This window comes from Coccomyxa subellipsoidea, assembly GCF_000258705.1.
Source record: "Coccomyxa subellipsoidea C-169, whole genome shotgun sequence".
In the NCBI taxonomy this organism is placed as follows: domain Eukaryota; kingdom Viridiplantae; phylum Chlorophyta; class Trebouxiophyceae; family Coccomyxaceae; genus Coccomyxa; species Coccomyxa subellipsoidea.
The window spans coordinates 534856-551619 of record NW_005178038.1 but is presented as its reverse complement, the minus strand read 5'-3'; the positions used below and the strand labels follow the sequence as shown (position 1 = coordinate 551619).

Genomic DNA, 16764 nt, shown 5'->3' with positions numbered 1-16764 from the left:
CGACAGCGGAAGGGGGATGTCCTGACTGTAGCGTTGGAACGTCTGCACAGCGCTGTTCACGAGCGACAATGCAAGTTGAGCGTATGGCGAACTTGAGGAGATGCAAGAAAGGCTTTCAGGCTTCGGACGGAGTTTGAGCAGCATATGAACTCTTGGCTTGCGTGAGCAGGTGAAGGAGCTAGAATAGGCTTATGCACTTTTGGACAATGCACGAGTCAGTCAAAAAATGCAAGTCTTGCTTATAAACCTTGTGCATCGATATCAGCAGACCAGACACTTTGAAACATTGAGTGCATGCACCTGGCTCCAATGCCTGATCATCAACAAATGGAAGCAGCCTGGAAGGTCCCACTGGGTGCAGTTTTCAGATTTTTACAATTGTTATGTTTCCGCACTCCAGAGGTAGATTGCCTGCAGGGCGCCCTGCAGGCTGCCAGAACATCATATGACATCGACACACACACGGAATCCTATAACTCATTTATCACTCATCAGTCACTGAATTTCCGTTGGCTGCCCTTGTGCAGCTTCACTAGACTCCTCCTTCTGAACACCGGCCTGCGCACAGTCACACATCGTCAGCTTCTAACAGAACTGACACGCGCCTAGACAGGCACCTCCTTGATCAGTCACAAACCCCCGGCTCGAGTGAAGAGCATGGCAGACAGTCAAAATCTCAAGCAACTCAGGCCCCCTCATTCTCGGCCGCCTACTGCAGTTCTGGCCCCAAAAATCCCTCCTCTGGCGCAGGGTGGTATTTCTGCCCATGTCCTGTCGCTCCCGAACCCAAGACCGAGTGCCCCCATAAGCAAGCCAGGCCAGTCTTTGCATCCTGCCTTCCCTGCCAGGTGCTGTCTGGTATAGCAGGTCAATCTGACACCACCGAGTCCCTTGTTTTACATAGTTCAATCGATGACCAAACGTTTAGCAAGGGCATGCACCTTCCCCGTAGCTGCTCGCCTCGGGCCTGCCGCTGCCGCCAGCTCAGCGGCAGCAGCTTCAACCTTCTCCTTCATTGCCGGCCGCGGCGGCACCCCGTTCGCCTCAAACTCCCTGCAGATCATTCCCACATCACCCCTCCACTTCACAGACATCCTACACTGCCAGCATCCCTTAGAGGAGTGCCAGCAGCACCGTAGCTATTTGTGGGCCTTGGCAAAGCAGAGCGCAGAGAAAAAACAATGCACCTATGACGTCTGCCACATTGTGCCAGGCCTCCCCAATAGCATTCAAGGCATCTCAAAGGCCGTCATTGGCCTCAGGAGCGCTCCACTTCCAGGGCGGGAACTGAGCTGTCAGGGGAAAACGGTAGTCTGTGCAAATCAGGCACACGTGTCAAGGCTGGACTTCCCATACCTGCAGAAGGCAACTGCCAGGTCCGGCCGGTTGTTCTCGAAGCAGCCGCGCAACACGTGGAACGCAATGTCCCGGTTGGGCCGCAGGCGAGCAGCCTTCAGCAGCTCCAGCGCACTGCACACAAAATCATATGTCAGCATGACATCAGCCTGACTCAGCATGTGTACCTCCATTAGCAACTTTGAAATCCTTTGTGTGCGACAGTCCTGAGGCCGGGGTCAAGCGCAGCATTGAAGCCCCTGAAGAGACCCTCGCTCACCATATTGAGACAAAGGCTCGCCCGACTTTTTATGTTCAATTTGCATCTAACCATGATTACAATCTCGTGCAGTGCAGAGTGAAGCCATCGGAGCACTCACTCAGCTTCTTGTCTGTGCACCTCCAGCCATCACACTCATGTTCTTTTCCTTTACAGCCACACCAGGCAGCCGAGACGCCTTAGTCTTGTTGAAGCTACCTCTTCACCTGGCAGCAGTCCTCTGCAGAATGGACCCAAACAATGACTGCATGCTGGGGAGCATGCTGAATTTATGCTTCCCAGCGGCAGAAGCATGAAATCAGCTTCTGCTGCTGCTGTGCACTGTGTTGCTGTGCATGACAGTAAAGGTGCTGTGAGAGTCGGCTTCATGTGGGCAGTGTCGCACCTGACAACTGCCCTCAGATTGCCCTGCTGCGAAGCCCGGATGATGACATGCCTGAAGGCTGTCAGCTGGTATGTCAGCTGCAGCTCTGGCGACCGCTTCAGCACCTCAAGTGCTTGCTGCACGTCCCCAGCCTCCAACACTTTCTGCCACACATCACCGGGACTCAATCAGACAGGATGCCGTGCAGTCATCCTATTACCGGATCCCCAGCAGGCCTGACGTGAAGGAGAGCTCAAAGAGCTTGCCTTGACATCAACACGGCTGCACAAAACCGCCAAGGTGGAACAGGCTTCGCTTGACCCCATACAAATAAACACAGCAATAGGCAAGAAGGTAAGAATGCAGGGCATGGGACACATACTGGACACTGCGAACATGCTTACCTTCAGTAGATAGGTAGACAGAGCCGGGCTGATGGAGTCGTGCTGTTGCCTGCGGGCTCTGTGCGCAGCGAATGTCTGCGCAACATCTATGACCATGGCCGCCTCCTCTGGCGATTTGATTCGCCGCGCCAGCTCCATCAAATGGGAAACCCCTGCAAGCAGTAGTTCGGCATCCGTTCAAATAGGGTGATCTTATAACCATACACAAGGTGTTATAATTTAGCTTGAAGGAAGGTGCAAGAAAGTCTGCAAGGGCAGCTCTGTGATACAGGCGGACTCACTTTGTGGCCCATGCTGCTCTAGTCTTTGCTTCACAATCTTGACGGCTGCCTTGGCGCTGATATCTGGATCTTTGAACCACTGCCGTGAGGTGACCGCTCCATCACCTGCAGGAAAGGCACTGGGACCTGTGGTGTAGCAAGCAAGAATGCATTTACTTGCAGCACACTGGTAACTCATGCTGAGACATAAAGATGAGGGTGAAAATAATAACAACAGGTAAATGAGTCTTCAGGGGCATACTCGATGAAACCACTGGGTCTGGCAAAGCGCTGAAGGATCTGCACACTGATGCTGCTACTGAGGCGCAGCCTTCATGTGTTGTCGCGATTCTTGTACAAGAACTCCGAGCACTTAGTTGCAAGATCAATTGCTTCAGCATCGCTCTATGAGAGAGAATACTTCGAAAAGAGCGCCGATCTCAAGGATATGCAGACACTGGATATTTCATAATTCTGACCGTGATGCACATGCTAGAAGTGAATCTTGCACACAAACATATCACGATGAATTCCAAGTCTTGTGCTGTTCGAATCAAGACTTGCTGAATGTTGCTTTCGGAAGCAGCTTTCCGGTTGGTTTCGTGAGCAGGAGGTGACTACTCATGCCATGCAGAGGCCCGCTTAGATTGCGACAGGAGAAGGGAAGGCCAAATTTGCAGGAGTAATAGAATGCTTGAAAGCTGAATCTCTAAGGCAAGAGAGCCACATGAGCAGCTTTATTCCACGAACGTTGTCATGGCATCTTGCTCACGTGGAGCACATTCCCTCGTGCATGCAACTACGTTCGAGACCATTCAGTGTAGCCAAGGTAATTGATGAATGAAGTGATATGCAAGGGTTGGGGTTGGATCACTAAGCTGAGCACATATGTGTTCATCGGTGTAGGCGCTCATCAGACCTTGATCTCTGCCACGCTGACGTGTTATACTGACCATTTGAAGGGCTTGCAGGTGTTTAAAAATACTTGTAGCCGTTCTGGTCCTGTCACAGCGTCAACGATGCAGCAGGCCAGCATTGACAAGGAGGAGCACAACAGGAGGCAAGCAGAGCTTTTCAATAAGAAGACGAAGGATTTCTCGGCACCTCTGCCTCCAGAAATTACAGAGGTAATCTCTTGTGACCAGCAGGGCCAGTGCGGCACAGATCATTCCCCAGCCGAGGTGCTGCTCTGACTCTTTCTGACAGTGGCAAGACTGGGCATTGGGTGCTTCCCCTGCTGCGCAGCGACAGCAGAGGATAGTGGACGTGGTGCCTGATCTCGGGCCAGGCTCCAGAGTAATGGATGTGGGCAGCGGCACAGGCTGCCTCATTCCTCACATGCACCAAACAGGGATTCAGGACATCCTCGCAGTGGATCTCGCAGAGGACTTGCTCGCCAAGGTTGCCTTTCCTTTCACAGTATTGAAGCATGTTTTGCTTCTCATAGTCATCCATGGCTTCAGACTTACGCGCTCCTGCCATCATGAGCGTCCATTTGGACATGAACTGTCATGCATGCTCTGTATTGCATCATCCGTGGTCCACTGCCACATCATCCCTATAGAAGGGTATACTGATCACATATGGAGGGATCGGGGAGCAGCAAAAGCACTGATGAAGAAAGGACTCCGAAAGTAGATACTGTGGCAGGCGAGGGAGCAATATGGGACTTCCAGCACCTTAGGAAATGACCATGGATTCCGCACATGGGTGGGCGATGTGGAGAGTGTCCCAGCCTATCAGGTATGCTCTTCTGACATGTTCTCATGTTCTGAATACTTGATTACCTTCGATACATTATGGGGGACGTTGCTTTCCTGCATTACCAGCCTGCAAGCACTCTGTCAAGCTCTTTGCGAGCGCTTTGACGCAGAGTAAAGCAGAGTCCTCCGGTGCAGGGACCCTTCGATGTGGCCTTTTTCAATGCCGTCTTCGGCAACGTGTATGACCAGCGAGAGGCGCTCCTCCGGACCTCTCTGCTCCTCAGACCTGGTCTGTCACCTGCCCCTCCTTGGCTGCCTCAGACATCCCATGCTTCGCCTACAGTCGTCTCATGTTGTGCCCAATCATGCACCTTGTCAGTTACAATAAGGAAACATAAAGGAGACTCATAAGGAATGATGAGCAGAGCAGGGATATACTGATTGTGGTGCCACCGAGCAGGGGGGCACATTGTGATCAGTCATCCGTTGGGCCGCGCATGGCACGAGCGGCTGCGGGAGGGGGACGCAGAGATAGTGCCGCACGCCCTCCCAGACAGGCCCACCCTGGAACGCCTCATAACGGACCTCCCCCTGCGCCTGCGCAGCTTCCAGGACGACCCAGACCTCTACCTCACCCTCCTGCAGGCATGTGCTTCACCTGTGAATTCTCTTCACCTGATGACTAAAATGTGCTGCTTGGTTAGAATGCACGTCCATTGTGGCAAGAATGCAATTGACCGCGAATTAGTGGATTGAAGTGGACTGGCATGTGCCTGCAGGTGCCGCCGGCATACCTGATCCAGGGGAGGCCGCTGGAGCTGGAGGGGGAGGTGGTGGCTGGCTTTGGGCGCGGCAGCAGCAGGATGGGCGTCCCTACCGCCAACATAGCGCCGGGGCCCCTGGCAGCAAAACTGGAGGGCCTCCCTCTCGGGGTCTACTTTGGGTGCGATGCAGCGCGTTCCTTGATACCTCTTTCGCAGCCGTTGCGACATGCATGCATACAGTATTTCATCAGTGCAGGGGCCAAGATCTGGCGGTGTTGCTCGTGAAGTGGTAGTCCTGGGGCGTTCCTGCTGTGGCCTGGCCCCCCTGACTTGCGCGCCAAAAGCTGAAGTGAGCAGCCATGCAGAGCGTGCCATTGACAGGTCTGCTGCAGCTGCAAGCAAAAGGGGCATAGTGCGCCTAAAAGACCAGCTCAGACCCGTATATTCATTACATTGAGAATATATGACCCAAAAGCCATCAGTGCAATAAGCACTCATTGCTGGCATGTAAATTGTGCCCGGCCAGCTTGCATGAAAAAAGTCCAGCTTCAAGCGGGAGTCCTGCACAAGCGAAGGCACTGCAAATATAAGTATGTTCCATGTTTCATTCACCAGGGGGTGAGCATGTTTTTCCAGTGGTGCAAGCATGGCCTTGGCAAGCTGTCTGCTGGGTGGCTGTGTTTATCTACTGGAGGCTTCATTCAGACCGAAATGGCAGCCTTCACAGCTTGATGTTCACAGTCAGACATGCAATCTGTTCCCAATGCTTCCCACCTATACATCATCTTGGCTGCAGGTGGGCACAGCTGGATGCGGGGCCGGAGCAGCCGGAGGAGGACTCCGCGGTGCACAAGATGGCCATGAACATCGGCCGGCGGCCGAGCATCGAGGACGGAACAGACATCACAGTGGAGGTGCACATCCTGCATAGCTTTGCAGCCAGCGATTTCCGCGGCAGACAGCTGCGCGTCGTTGTCGGTGGCTTCATCAGGCGCGCTACCTTTTGCACGCATGCAGCTTGAAGGAATTGCAGAGACCTGTTGTAAATGCCGCTGGCCTGATGCGGGCATATTTGGTGCTATGGGGTCCTTGCTTATGGAGGTGTGCATCAAGAATAGGCGCATAATAACCATTTCAATTTGGCATTGGACTTCTGCAATGCACACGTATGGCGTTGCGGTCACCAATCTGTGCCAAAAATAGTCTTTGTGCTGCTGGTGAGGAAGATTTATTTCTTACGCAGAAAGGGAGTTCGTCAGAGTTCACGAGGGTTGACTGCTGTTTGCAGGCCAGAGATGCGATTTGGGAGTTTGGATGAGCTCATAGCGCGGATCAAGTCGGATGTCGGCATTGCCAAGGCGCAGTTGGACCTGCCAGAGCACCAGCTGTGCAAAGCACACGAGATGTTCGTGCGATGAGAGCGAGGAGTGCAAGTCAGCAGGAGAGGAGAGACTTTTGAATGTGCCCTAGTGACCTAGATTTGCCATTTGAAGCCATGAGATCTGTACAGTTACGAAGTATGCGCATAGTGCATGCATTAATGAATATTCTCTTGTCAATTGCAAGATGCCCTGTTCGTTTGCAGTCAATTCAGTGCCTGCTTATAATGACCTGTGGTGCACGTCTAAGTTCCATAAGCATGCATGCAGTCCTTAGGAGGAAGAACTCTGAAAGTCAGTCTGTAATCAAATATGCACATATGCAAAGAAGACTGCTTACAGAGTCAATCTCACAGCACAACGCTCACACTCGGTTGTCATATACAGACCTGTGTCTATGCCTAGCCCTCCCACGGCCAGCGAGGATTGTTGTACACTCAAACAAGATCACACTCACAAGTAAAAAAAAAGCCCATGGTTTATTGCAGCTCTGCTGACCCCCATATGGGGCAAAGCACACATGGCAGCTTGCTGCCAGCGCGCGATGGGACCTGTGCTAATTTTAGACGCAAGCCCCTTCGGTCATTTGTGCCTTTGGATGCAGAAAGTCATTGGATGCACTTGCACCGTCCCTTCTTATCCTAGGATCGCCATTCAGCTGGCCGGCCTGTTGGCATCTTGCAGGCAGCAGATGCCCTCAAAGGAAGTAGTCCGGCGTTCTCCTTGTCACCTACACATGAATCCATCCGCATTCACACTTCAAGCACTACCATAGCAAACAATCACATGCAGAAGCATTGCAGGCCCTGATGCCTCCACAGTAAGTTACATCATAGCAGAAGCCTGAGCAAATTGGAGAGAGCCACTCGAGAGCGACAAGACAGCCCGGCTATGTGTGTGCACATACCTCCGGCTCTCCTCGCCTTGGCGCAGGCTCGAACTGCAGGAAGTTCTTCTGCATGGTCTCGTCCACCTCCATGATGGCCGCCATGTTCCCTGCAAGACGATCGACCCTTGAGGTTCTGTGGCACGGCAATCTCACAGTGGGCAGGACACTGCGATCAGTCGCTTTAGGTTGCCAGGGTCCTGTCTGAAAGTGCTGAGCACTGCATATTCTGGAAGGACAAAGTAGCAGCAGTGACAACTCGGCTGCGTCCATTTGAACCCCAGGTGCCACTGATGGCAATCCTTTCATCTTAGAATGAACACAGCACGGTGACAGACACATGTTTCCTGCAGGCCTTCGAACGAGACAGGACCTCTCATGACAGCCACACAGCAGCGGGAGAGCATGATTCAGTGATGCATTGGCGTAGCAGTGACACTGGCACCATTTCTGCACAGCTCTCAGCAAGGCAGGCATCCAATGACAGCGACAGCGTGGCATGACATTATAGAACAAGGCAGCGAGCACTAAAGCCGTACCAAGTACTTCACACTTGAGAACAAGGCGGCGCGCAGCGCAGCAACAGCAAGGCAAGCATCCAATGATAGGAACTGAGTGTAGGACGCAATGCAGCAAAAAGGCGCGCACCGCAGCGGTAGCAGTAGTTGGGCGCGGAGAAGACGGTGACTGCGTTCTGCTCGTGGGTCCAGGAGAAGCCCTCCATCACAAGCTGGTGCGCGCGCGCGACCAGGTTGAGGCCGTTGGTGTGGTTGAATTGCTCGCTTATGTCCTGCCCGAAGGTGTACCCGGCCCCGCGCGGCGAAATGCCCCAGCCGCAGCGGTCGTCCGGGTCGGACCACAGCAGATCGCACATGGGTCCCTCATGCGGTACCTGCACATACCCAGAACAAGCATTCTTTAGGCACTGCTTTCTCGTACTTTCCCAGGGGTAATGATCCCTAGACACTTAAGTTCCGGCACTCTGCAATGTGGGCCACCCTGCAGCAACTGCAGGGTTCCTTGTGCTGAACACAGGTCCTGTCGCCCCCTTCCCTCGAAGAATGGGAATGGCACCACTCTGTGGGAATTTGAATGGCGCGCAGCCTAGCATGTCTGGGACACATCTGAGAGCCTCACAAGAGACTCACGAGAGACGATGTCGGGCGAGATACTGCACGGATGATTGATTGATTGGATCCTCAGAAATGGGGGATGTCTGTGTTGCCTGTGTTTGCATCCGAGAGCCACCTCCTCTAACATTCCCACTTGGTGCACCAGTGGGATTGTGGATGTGCGCTGCTCACCTCTTGTACTCTGTCCAGCGCGCGTATGTGATCCAGCGTGTCCAGGGTGGGTGACAAGCCGCCATGCAGGCAGAAGATCTGCATCACAACACATGGCCACAAGCATGAGTCACCTACTCTGATTACTGGCTTGAAAGGCAGAGACTGATTCTTAATCAACATGTGTAAAGACACGATCTTGGAGGGACGATCCCTGATGGACCCAAGCAAGACCTCAAGTCAGACAGTGAAGAGCACAACAGTCAAGAGAAAGTGATGCACAAAATAGGTGTACCTGGTTCTCGATCAAAGCTGTGAGCGGCAAGTAGTCAAAGAGATCCGTGAAGTACTTCCATACATTAGCATTGCCGTACTTTCGCAGGCACTCATCGTAGAAGCCATAGCTGCAAAACACACAAAAGACATCTGTGATGCAGTCCAAGATGCAGGCAGAAATAGAACAGGCATACATGCAAGGCCCACTTACACTTGGGTGATTTGTCTGCTCTCGTGATTGCCGCGGAGGATGGTTATCCGCTCCCTGTAGCGGACTTTGAGCGCCACCAGGAGAGAGACAGTCTCCACTGAATGGTAGCCTCGGTCCACGTAATCGCCCATGAAGAGGTAGTTGGTCTCTGGACAGTTCCCACCGATGCGAAAGAGCTCCAGAAGGTCTTGGAACTGGCCATGGATATCTCCACAGACTGTCACAGGACACTTCACTGGCTGCACGTTGGATTCGTCAATGAGAATCTCCCGGGCCTTGTCACAAAGAGCCTTGACCTCGTTCTCAGGCAATGGCTGGCATTTCATCAACTGCTCAATCTGCGTGTCCAAAGATGCATACGGATTTTCAAGCCGGGCACCAGCCATCGGCAGACAATCAACCCCAACAAGCCAGCCTAATCCAAATTGTTCTTCGCTTTTCTCCTCAGTTTGATTGAGTCAATCACCATTCGCCACTGCAATCAGTAGCCTTTGATGTGACACATATTGCTCCTTGATGTTGTGCGATGGGGAATGCTCAGCGTTTCAGCACAGCCGTTGTGGAGCCAGATTTGGAAGGCCCGTCTCCTCATGCGAAGATGGAAACTGAGGACATTTTGTCAACAAAGCGAGCTGATAGGGACAAGAAAGGTCGCAGTGGATATCAAGAAGACTCCTGTCACGAGAAACGCGTATATTTGTAATCTGAACAGAGTGTTCAGCGAGGAAGATCAGGGCAGAGGATGTCTAAAGCAAGGTGAGCAGCCATACTTTTGCAGGAGGCCGTAGAACTAACGTGCATTTGTTAGTCTTATGAGTAAGTTATAATGGCGAGGATCACCGGTCTGGCTCGCCCAGAGGACCTCATTGTTTTCTAAAGTTTACTCGTCTTTAAGAAACCTCGATCCCGGAGGGATTCTGCATGCAGATCATTTGAAGGGCAGTCCAGCTCATCGTTTTTATTCAGTGGCTCAAGCAAGCCACCCATTTTAGACGATCATTTATCCTGACACGCTGCCTCTGCACTACAGAGGCTGCTCAGTTTACATCTGAAGCCAGCTTTCTAATGATGGTGGTTGTTGTCTGCTGTTCAGGCCGCGCGCGGCACCTGCACACACAGATTATGTCGCAGATGAGGGGCTCACCTTCGAGTCGGAAGAAAACCTGAAGGTTGTGACAGCCTTTGAGGGTCTGAATCTGAAGGAGCCCTTGCTGCGTGGCGTGTATCAATTTGGCTTCGAGAAGCCCTCAGCCATCCAGCAGCGAGCCATCCTCCCCATAGTGCAGGGCCGCGATGTGATCGCGCAGGCGCAGTCTGGCACAGGGAAGACATCTATGATTGCCATCTCCCTGGCACAACTCCTAGACCCAAAGCTCAACGAGTGAGTCCTCCTATTTCACCTGAACCTTCTCCACGTGTTCCTGCGCCTTTTGTTGTTTTCGCAAGCTGATCAAAGGAGATTGGGTAGGAGGTCCATTCTGGACTACCACTTTTCACGTGTGTCACATTTGCGCAGGCCGCAGAGTCTCATATTGTCACCCACCAGAGAACTGGCGGCGCAGACCACGAAGACCATCCAGGCCGTGGCTGAGTTTATGAAGGTCAGGGCGCACACATGCGTTGGCGGCACAAGCCTGGGTGCGATCCCATCCTTCTCACGAGCCATATTCTTTGGATGTGCTGCTGCTCAATTCCTCAATTATCATCATATTTCGCCTTCTCTCCTCAGTTCCCTTGTTCTCAACATGTGTATGGATATGTGATCAACAACAAGCATTTTAAACGGTGTCCAAGCTTGCGGGACTGATGTGCTGGCGGAAATTAGCTAAGCAAAATGCAAACGTGCAGGCAAGGACATGTCCTTGTTAGAGGCTGGGCAGCACATCGTGTCGGGAACCCCTGGAAGGGTCTTTGACATGATCAAGCGGCGCTGCCTGGCCACACGGTCCATCAAGACACTTGTGCTGGATGAGGCGGACGAGATGCTGAACAAGGGCTTCAAGGAGCAGATCTACGACGTCTACCGATACCTTCCCCCTGACACTCAGGTAGGCTTCAGTACCGATTCCGTTTCTGCCGCATGTGTTCTACACTGGCTTACAATCACACCTACTCAAGATGCTGCTGCTTGCCTTTGCATCCTGTCGCACAGAGGCTTGCGCGCAATCCAACCACACTCTGCTTGCCACGGGCTGGGCCTGGTGGGGCCAGCAGAGCTCCTGCATCTCACCGTTCATGTTTTTTTTTTAATTGGCGGGCAATTTTGGCCAGGAGCATGCATCCCTGGGCCACTCAAGTGGGCAATTGAAAGCCTCTCATGTGCGAGTGGTATATGGTGTGCTTTTTCTTATGCAGGCTATTCCACTCTATTTATACTTTTTCAAACTTTAATACCAAGTGGCTGGGCCTGGTGTGCAGGTGGTGCTGGTGAGTGCCACGCTGCCAGGAGAGGTGCTGGAGATGACCAGCAAGTTCATGACAGACCCGCTCAGGGTCCTCGTCAAGCGTGATGAGCTGACTCTCGAGGTGCGCACCATATTTTGCGTTCCCTTCTCCCATGTCTGATCGCCTTTGGAGCCAAATGCTGTGCGATAGGACTACGGTGTTCGTGGGTGTTTCTGGCGCAGAGCTGCTGCTGCTTTCGCATGCCACGAGCACCCTTTCTGTGCACCTGTCCCGTATGCCTTCCTGTCATGTTGCTGTGGTAGCAGCACAAAGTATGGCACTGATCGGAGTAAGAAAAGGAGAAAAATGTGAAAGGTTTCAGCTGCGTTGAGCGCCTGTGGGGTGTGCGCAGGGCATCAAGCAGTTCTTTGTGGCGGTGGAGAAGGAGGAGTGGAAGTTTGACACTCTGTGCGACCTGTACGACACCCTCACCATCACACAGGCCGTCATCTTCTGCAACACCAAGAGGAAGGTGGGTCCTGTTGCCCCATCCAGGGCTTCCACTGCCATGCATCCCCACCATCTTTCGCCACTGTCACTTTGCCTTGAGACACTGTGAAAATTACTTGCTTGGAGCCCACATAGGCTGAACTGAGCCTCGGCGATTTTCAAAATGTCTGTCGCAATTGGATGACGAAGACAGCTTGCATGCCTGTGTGGCCCGAACATGCAATCAACATGACAAATGCTTGGTAGAGCACAAGTATCGCAGGCGCAATCGATTGCTGAACTTGTATTCCATTGGAGCCTAGGGCCTCAGTTCAGTCCTACGTGGGGCACCATTTTGCATGACACCCTGGGCAGGACTGCGCCGTTATGGCTTGGTATTTTGGCACTTACTCATTTGAACTGATGTAGTGTTCTGTGTTGGGTCTTCTTGGCACCTACTCACTTGAGCTGATGTAGTGTTCTGTGTTGGGTCTTTTTGGCACCTACTCACTTAGAGCTGATGTGGTGTTCTCTGTTAAACTGCGCGTTCAGGTGGACTGGCTGACGGAGAAGATGCGGCAGAACAACTTCACAGTGAGCGCGATGCACGGCGACATGCCGCAGAAGGAGCGCGACGCAATTATGGGCGAGTTCCGCGGCGGCCACTCGCGCGTCCTCATCTCCACCGACGTCTGGGCCCGCGGCCTTGACGTGCAGCAGGTGCGCGCACATGCCGCCACATGCCCGCACATGCTGCAAGCACCCCTGCGTTGCATGTCTTCGTAGGGTGCCCAGTGTTTGATGATGAGGGTTAGCCCTTGAACTGATGTCCCCAGCGTAGCTTCACTGCTTTGCGCGTGCGCTCATGATGGGACCGCTCGGTGTTCCCAACTTTGCTTTCCACTTTTCTTCCTTTCTTTGCCGCACTCAGAGGCTATCGGACGCCTGAGGGTCCAGAGGAATGCGTGCTGGGGTGCCCACTCCTGCTCACCTCTACAGGGGATCACATCAATGGCAGCTGCTGTGAGCACTGCGCTGCATGTTGGAAGAAGTATGGATTGGTTCACACTGACCGCTCTGCACTTCAAAAAAAGAAAAGGTCCTATGCATGATGGGCTCAGTGGTGGCTCCTGTGTTGTGGACATCTGCTGGAAGTCTGGAGGATGAGAGGGTGGATTTGTTGAGCTGATGAGGGCACGCGGTGTGCAGGTGTCGTTGGTGATCAACTACGACTTGCCCAACAACCGTGAGCTGTACATTCACCGCATCGGCCGCTCCGGGCGCTACGGGCGCAAGGGAGTGGCCATCAACTTTGTGCGCAGCGATGACATCCGCATCCTGCGCGACATAGAGCAGTACTACTCCACCCAGATTGATGAAATGGTGAGCTCCGCCGTCCTCTTGTGCCTATCTTGCCTGCTCACCTCATGCCACATCTGGCGCCATCCTGTGAGCGCATGGTCCTTGTGTATATGCCCTGATCTAAGAAGGGGTTCCTGAATAGTGTGACTTGAGCCCCGTCATATGGGCAATTTAAATTGCCACTGCAACCGGTGGTCTTCTATTAAGTGCGTGGGGTGATACTGCGGTAAAGTGGGTGCCATAGACCAGGCTAGTGTCAAAACACCTTCTGGCTGCTGGGTAACGTGTGGTTATTTTGTGTGCTTCTACTTAAATGCGTGGCACTGATGTGGAATTGTGTGTGTTTGCAGCCTATGAACGTGGCGGACCTGATCTGATCTGAGCAGCGCCTACATGCACCACAGTTCTTCTGCTGCAGAGCTGCAAGGGTGCTCATCAATTCTGCCTGCTGACCCGCAGCAAGGGACCAGAGACGGCTTGATATGATCAATTTGACATAAATGCAAGCACCTCTACAAGTTGCTCCTGTGAAGAGGAGGGCCGAAGGGAAGGTCAACTGCTGCTGCGCGGGTTTTGCTGCCGGGCACAGAGTATGGATCATGCGTGCTCAAACGGACTGACCGAGGACGTTCTTGTGTCCTGACGCTTCCTCAAGACGTACCTTTCAAAAGAGCACGTTTACCTGTAAGAGGGAGGGTTGTCCAAAGAAGTCATTGAGACTCTGCTTTGTAAGGAATGTTTGCCCGATATTGCCAATTGTGACACACTGGGGGACACACTTGGGACTGTGCCAGTGTCCCAATAAGAGGCTGATGTCTGTTTCTAACCGCGCTTTTGAACTTTTAATTCAGAAGGCATGCAGCATTACATGGATGACAGCTGGTCTGATTCTTCAGGACAACGGCTGATCACCCAAGCACATCTCTGGACAGCGGCTTTGCTCAGCTGAAACAACCAAGCTTGCAAGCAAAGAACATGACAGACCAAGCCATTCACACATGTGCATAGACTTCTCATCATAAGCTGTCAAAGTGTACCATTCTGCCGTTATGATCCTTTCTAGCAGTCAAACAGACCAAAGTGATGATAGTGCCTTTCGGTGGCTGTTACATACATTGCCCTGCCTGATCATGCAAACGGCGGTATTTCTCAGTGCTCCCACAAAGCTAGGTGTACACATATGCATAGCAGCAGCTGAAGGCTAAGCTTTGAACAGCCTCCCATCAGCGTACCCCTCGTTGCAAATGCTTGCTTCACTTGGCGGCCTCATCGAAATTCTCCACCAGGTCAGGCACATCTGCAGGGCACACCAGCCGCCATCAATACTCCAGCCGCTGTAAGACATCATGTGTCAAATCTGCTGGCCTCCCTGCAATTCTCTAACCCAGCACAATGGCAAGGCAGCCCTTCTCGCAGGCTCATCTGCCCATGCAAACAACCAGGCATTGGCCAGTACTGGAAGACAGCAAGACAACCAGATACGTTACATTCATGCTCAACAAGTATAGCCTTTGGGCACAGCTGCGTTTGTGCCTTCACCACCTCCCATCTAAAACAGCGGAGCTACCTTGCTCCATGCCCGTGCGACCCCTCTAACTCACATGCATGCAAAATCCCCCGTCCATGAGGCAAATCCTGCTGACACTTTTGCTGTGCATCACGGCATAACAAAGTGAGTCAGTGGGGTGCGTCAGCGCACCGTCGTCGTCCTCCTCGTCCTCCTCCTCGATGGTGCCCACGCCGCCGGGGGGTCCCCGGCCAAAGCCGCCAGCGCCGCCGTAGCCCTCCTCGGCCAGCTTGCGCAGAGTGTTCATGTTGTCCGCGCCCAGCTGCGGCAGGATGCTCGGCAGCAGGTCGTGCAGCTCTGCGCAACACACAAGTCCAGTCAGCCAGCGGCTCTGTTGGTCTGCTAAAGGCATTGCATTACAATGCATCCGGCCAACCTTATCTGATGCATAAATTTGAGGCTTGCTGTCTGACACAATCACGCCAGGCGTTAAGTACGAGGAGTGAGCCTCAAATGTAATGCTCAGCATAATATTGCGTTAGACAAGAGGCTCAGTCTCCAGGCCACTTCGAAGCCAGACGTATTCTGCCAGAAAAAATTGAGCAGCTGCATGCACATGCATCGCAGCTCGGCTATGAAACACAAGCTGATAGATCAGACTGTGCTCACACGTGCTATGAAAGCAAAATTAAGTAGATGCGCTGACTGCTATCTTTTGGTCTTCGCTTGAGCATAGATCGAGAGCCGTGAAGTCTTGGCAAAGATACCTCATGGCAATCTGATCTGAGCAGACGGGAAACAGCAGCAATTCAGCGAATACAATGACTGTGCACTAGAACGCACAAATGCAGGAGCTGGAACTTACTCCTTGTCTGTGAGGGTCCGCTGACAACAAAGGTGTTGGCTGCAATGGAAGCTTGCACTGCAGGGACACAGCACAGAAGCATGTCAAGATCTGCACTTATCACTGATGGACATGACCGAGGAAGGCAGCATGGAAGCACATTAGGCAACAACAGAAGAACAGAAGAGATAAGGCAAGGCTTTGAGCATTACCTTTGGGGTTTGTGAAGTGGATGACATCATTCTCGACAAACAGATTGACCTCCTCAATCCCTGGGATGGTGTTAACCCCAAGCCGCTTCAGGGTTGCTTGAAGTCGCTTGTCGTCTGTTGTGGAGACCTTGTGCACTGCTTTCTTTTTTCTGCAAAGCAAAAAGACGTCTTCAGATGGAAACCACCTAGTGAGCTCTCGACAGTGCCAGTATTGACAGCTATCAACAAAAGGTATTCGGGGTTCCTGAGCCATAAATCAGGATCTCTTAGTACACATGCACAGAAGAAATCGTTGCCCAAGCTGGTCGCCAGAAACAAACTGTCCAGATCCCTCCTACTAGAGCCTGTCAGCGGTCCAACTGAGGGCCTCAAATGTGTGAAGCACACCTTCGCACAGTTCCTTTGCCGCCGGTGCGGACAGAGCCCGCCATCTTCTGCAGCCTTTCGATATTCATCTGCATATGCACGCTCTACATCAGTACTTCATGGGCAAGAGTTGTCATGCAGGGTTACCGATCCCGTGCGTGACTTAGCAGCACTTAAAGAGAATATCTGAATCCAGACAATTTTCTCAATCGCTTCGATCCGGGGGGATCGAACAGGACATGGCTGCTTGCAGTCCAGATGCCCTCCAAGACAAGTTCTTGCCCATCTCCGACACGCACCTTCTTTGGAGTCAGTCCCTGCCCCAATCAACAGTTCTCCTCTATCATCAATGTCACCAGAACTGCCCGCCTGGCCTCACTTCCCTGGAATATAGTACCGGCGTGACGGCTGATGTAGATGGCATCATGGAAACAGGGCCCTGCACACCCCTAGA

The 16764-nt window shown here is 52.7% G+C and overlaps 5 protein-coding genes across 5 annotated transcripts; 2 read left to right on the top strand and 3 right to left on the bottom strand.

Annotated features, from left to right (window-relative positions):
- Positions 1–357: 357 nt before the first annotated feature.
- COCSUDRAFT_65382 (hypothetical protein) lies at positions 358–2521 on the bottom strand (the record flags this gene model as incomplete). Its single annotated transcript, XM_005648966.1, has 5 exons — positions 358–558; positions 942–1053; positions 1357–1470; positions 2001–2143; positions 2384–2521. The coding sequence occupies 5 exons, from the start codon at positions 2519–2521 to the stop codon at positions 496–498; spliced, it is 570 nt and encodes a 189-aa protein (XP_005649023.1). The 3' UTR covers positions 358–495.
- A 1141-nt stretch (positions 2522–3662) lies between these two features.
- Positions 3663–6809, top strand: COCSUDRAFT_46821 (Flavokinase-domain-containing protein; the record flags this gene model as incomplete). Its single annotated transcript, XM_005648965.1, has 8 exons — positions 3663–3770; positions 3889–4044; positions 4294–4386; positions 4542–4635; positions 4807–5006; positions 5126–5289; positions 5907–6101; positions 6399–6809. The coding sequence occupies 8 exons, from the start codon at positions 3663–3665 to the stop codon at positions 6526–6528; spliced, it is 1140 nt and encodes a 379-aa protein (XP_005649022.1). The 3' UTR covers positions 6529–6809.
- Positions 6810–7186: 377 nt separating this feature from the next.
- COCSUDRAFT_35942 (Metallo-dependent phosphatase) lies at positions 7187–9531 on the bottom strand (the record flags this gene model as incomplete). The annotated part of the gene is made up of 6 exons (XM_005648964.1): positions 7187–7219; positions 7397–7485; positions 8024–8267; positions 8680–8757; positions 8954–9062; positions 9146–9531. 6 exons carry the CDS (start codon positions 9529–9531, stop codon positions 7187–7189), a joined length of 939 nt encoding a protein of 312 aa, XP_005649021.1.
- Positions 9532–9833: 302 nt separating this feature from the next.
- COCSUDRAFT_22852 (RNA helicase 2) lies at positions 9834–14127 on the top strand. Its single transcript, XM_005648963.1, has 9 exons — positions 9834–9901; positions 10239–10526; positions 10662–10783; positions 10994–11193; positions 11564–11671; positions 11943–12062; positions 12572–12739; positions 13229–13402; positions 13732–14127. The coding sequence occupies exons 1-9, from the start codon at positions 9888–9890 to the stop codon at positions 13756–13758; spliced, it is 1221 nt and encodes a 406-aa protein (XP_005649020.1). The 5' UTR covers positions 9834–9887; the 3' UTR covers positions 13759–14127.
- A 102-nt stretch (positions 14128–14229) lies between these two features.
- Positions 14230–16689, bottom strand: COCSUDRAFT_28196 (transcription factor). Its single transcript, XM_005648962.1, has 6 exons — positions 16610–16689; positions 16332–16399; positions 15945–16093; positions 15754–15810; positions 15081–15245; positions 14230–14678 (listed from the first exon to the last, which is right to left on the bottom strand). The coding sequence occupies exons 2-6, from the start codon at positions 16397–16399 to the stop codon at positions 14635–14637; spliced, it is 483 nt and encodes a 160-aa protein (XP_005649019.1). The 5' UTR covers positions 16610–16689; the 3' UTR covers positions 14230–14634.
- Between the last annotated feature and the right edge of the window lie 75 nt (positions 16690–16764).

Bases quoted from the DNA above. Each gene is read 5' to 3' on its own strand.
- COCSUDRAFT_22852 (XM_005648963.1), top strand. The intron at 10,527-10,661 runs GTGAGTCCTCCT...ACATTTGCGCAG, and splicing joins CTAGACCCAAAGCTCAACGA to GCCGCAGAGTCTCATATTGT. The intron at 13,403-13,731 runs GTGAGCTCCGCC...GTGTGTTTGCAG, and splicing joins CCACCCAGATTGATGAAATG to CCTATGAACGTGGCGGACCT.
- COCSUDRAFT_28196 (XM_005648962.1), bottom strand. From the start codon at position 16,399: ATGAATATCGAAAGGCTGCAGAAGATGGCGGGCTCTGTCCGCACCGGC. The intron at 16,094-16,331 runs GTGTGCTTCACA...TTTGCTTTGCAG, and splicing joins GGCAAAGGAACTGTGCGAAG to AAAAAAGAAAGCAGTGCACA. The intron at 15,811-15,944 runs GTAATGCTCAAA...GTGTCCCTGCAG, and splicing joins CCACTTCACAAACCCCAAAG to TGCAAGCTTCCATTGCAGCC.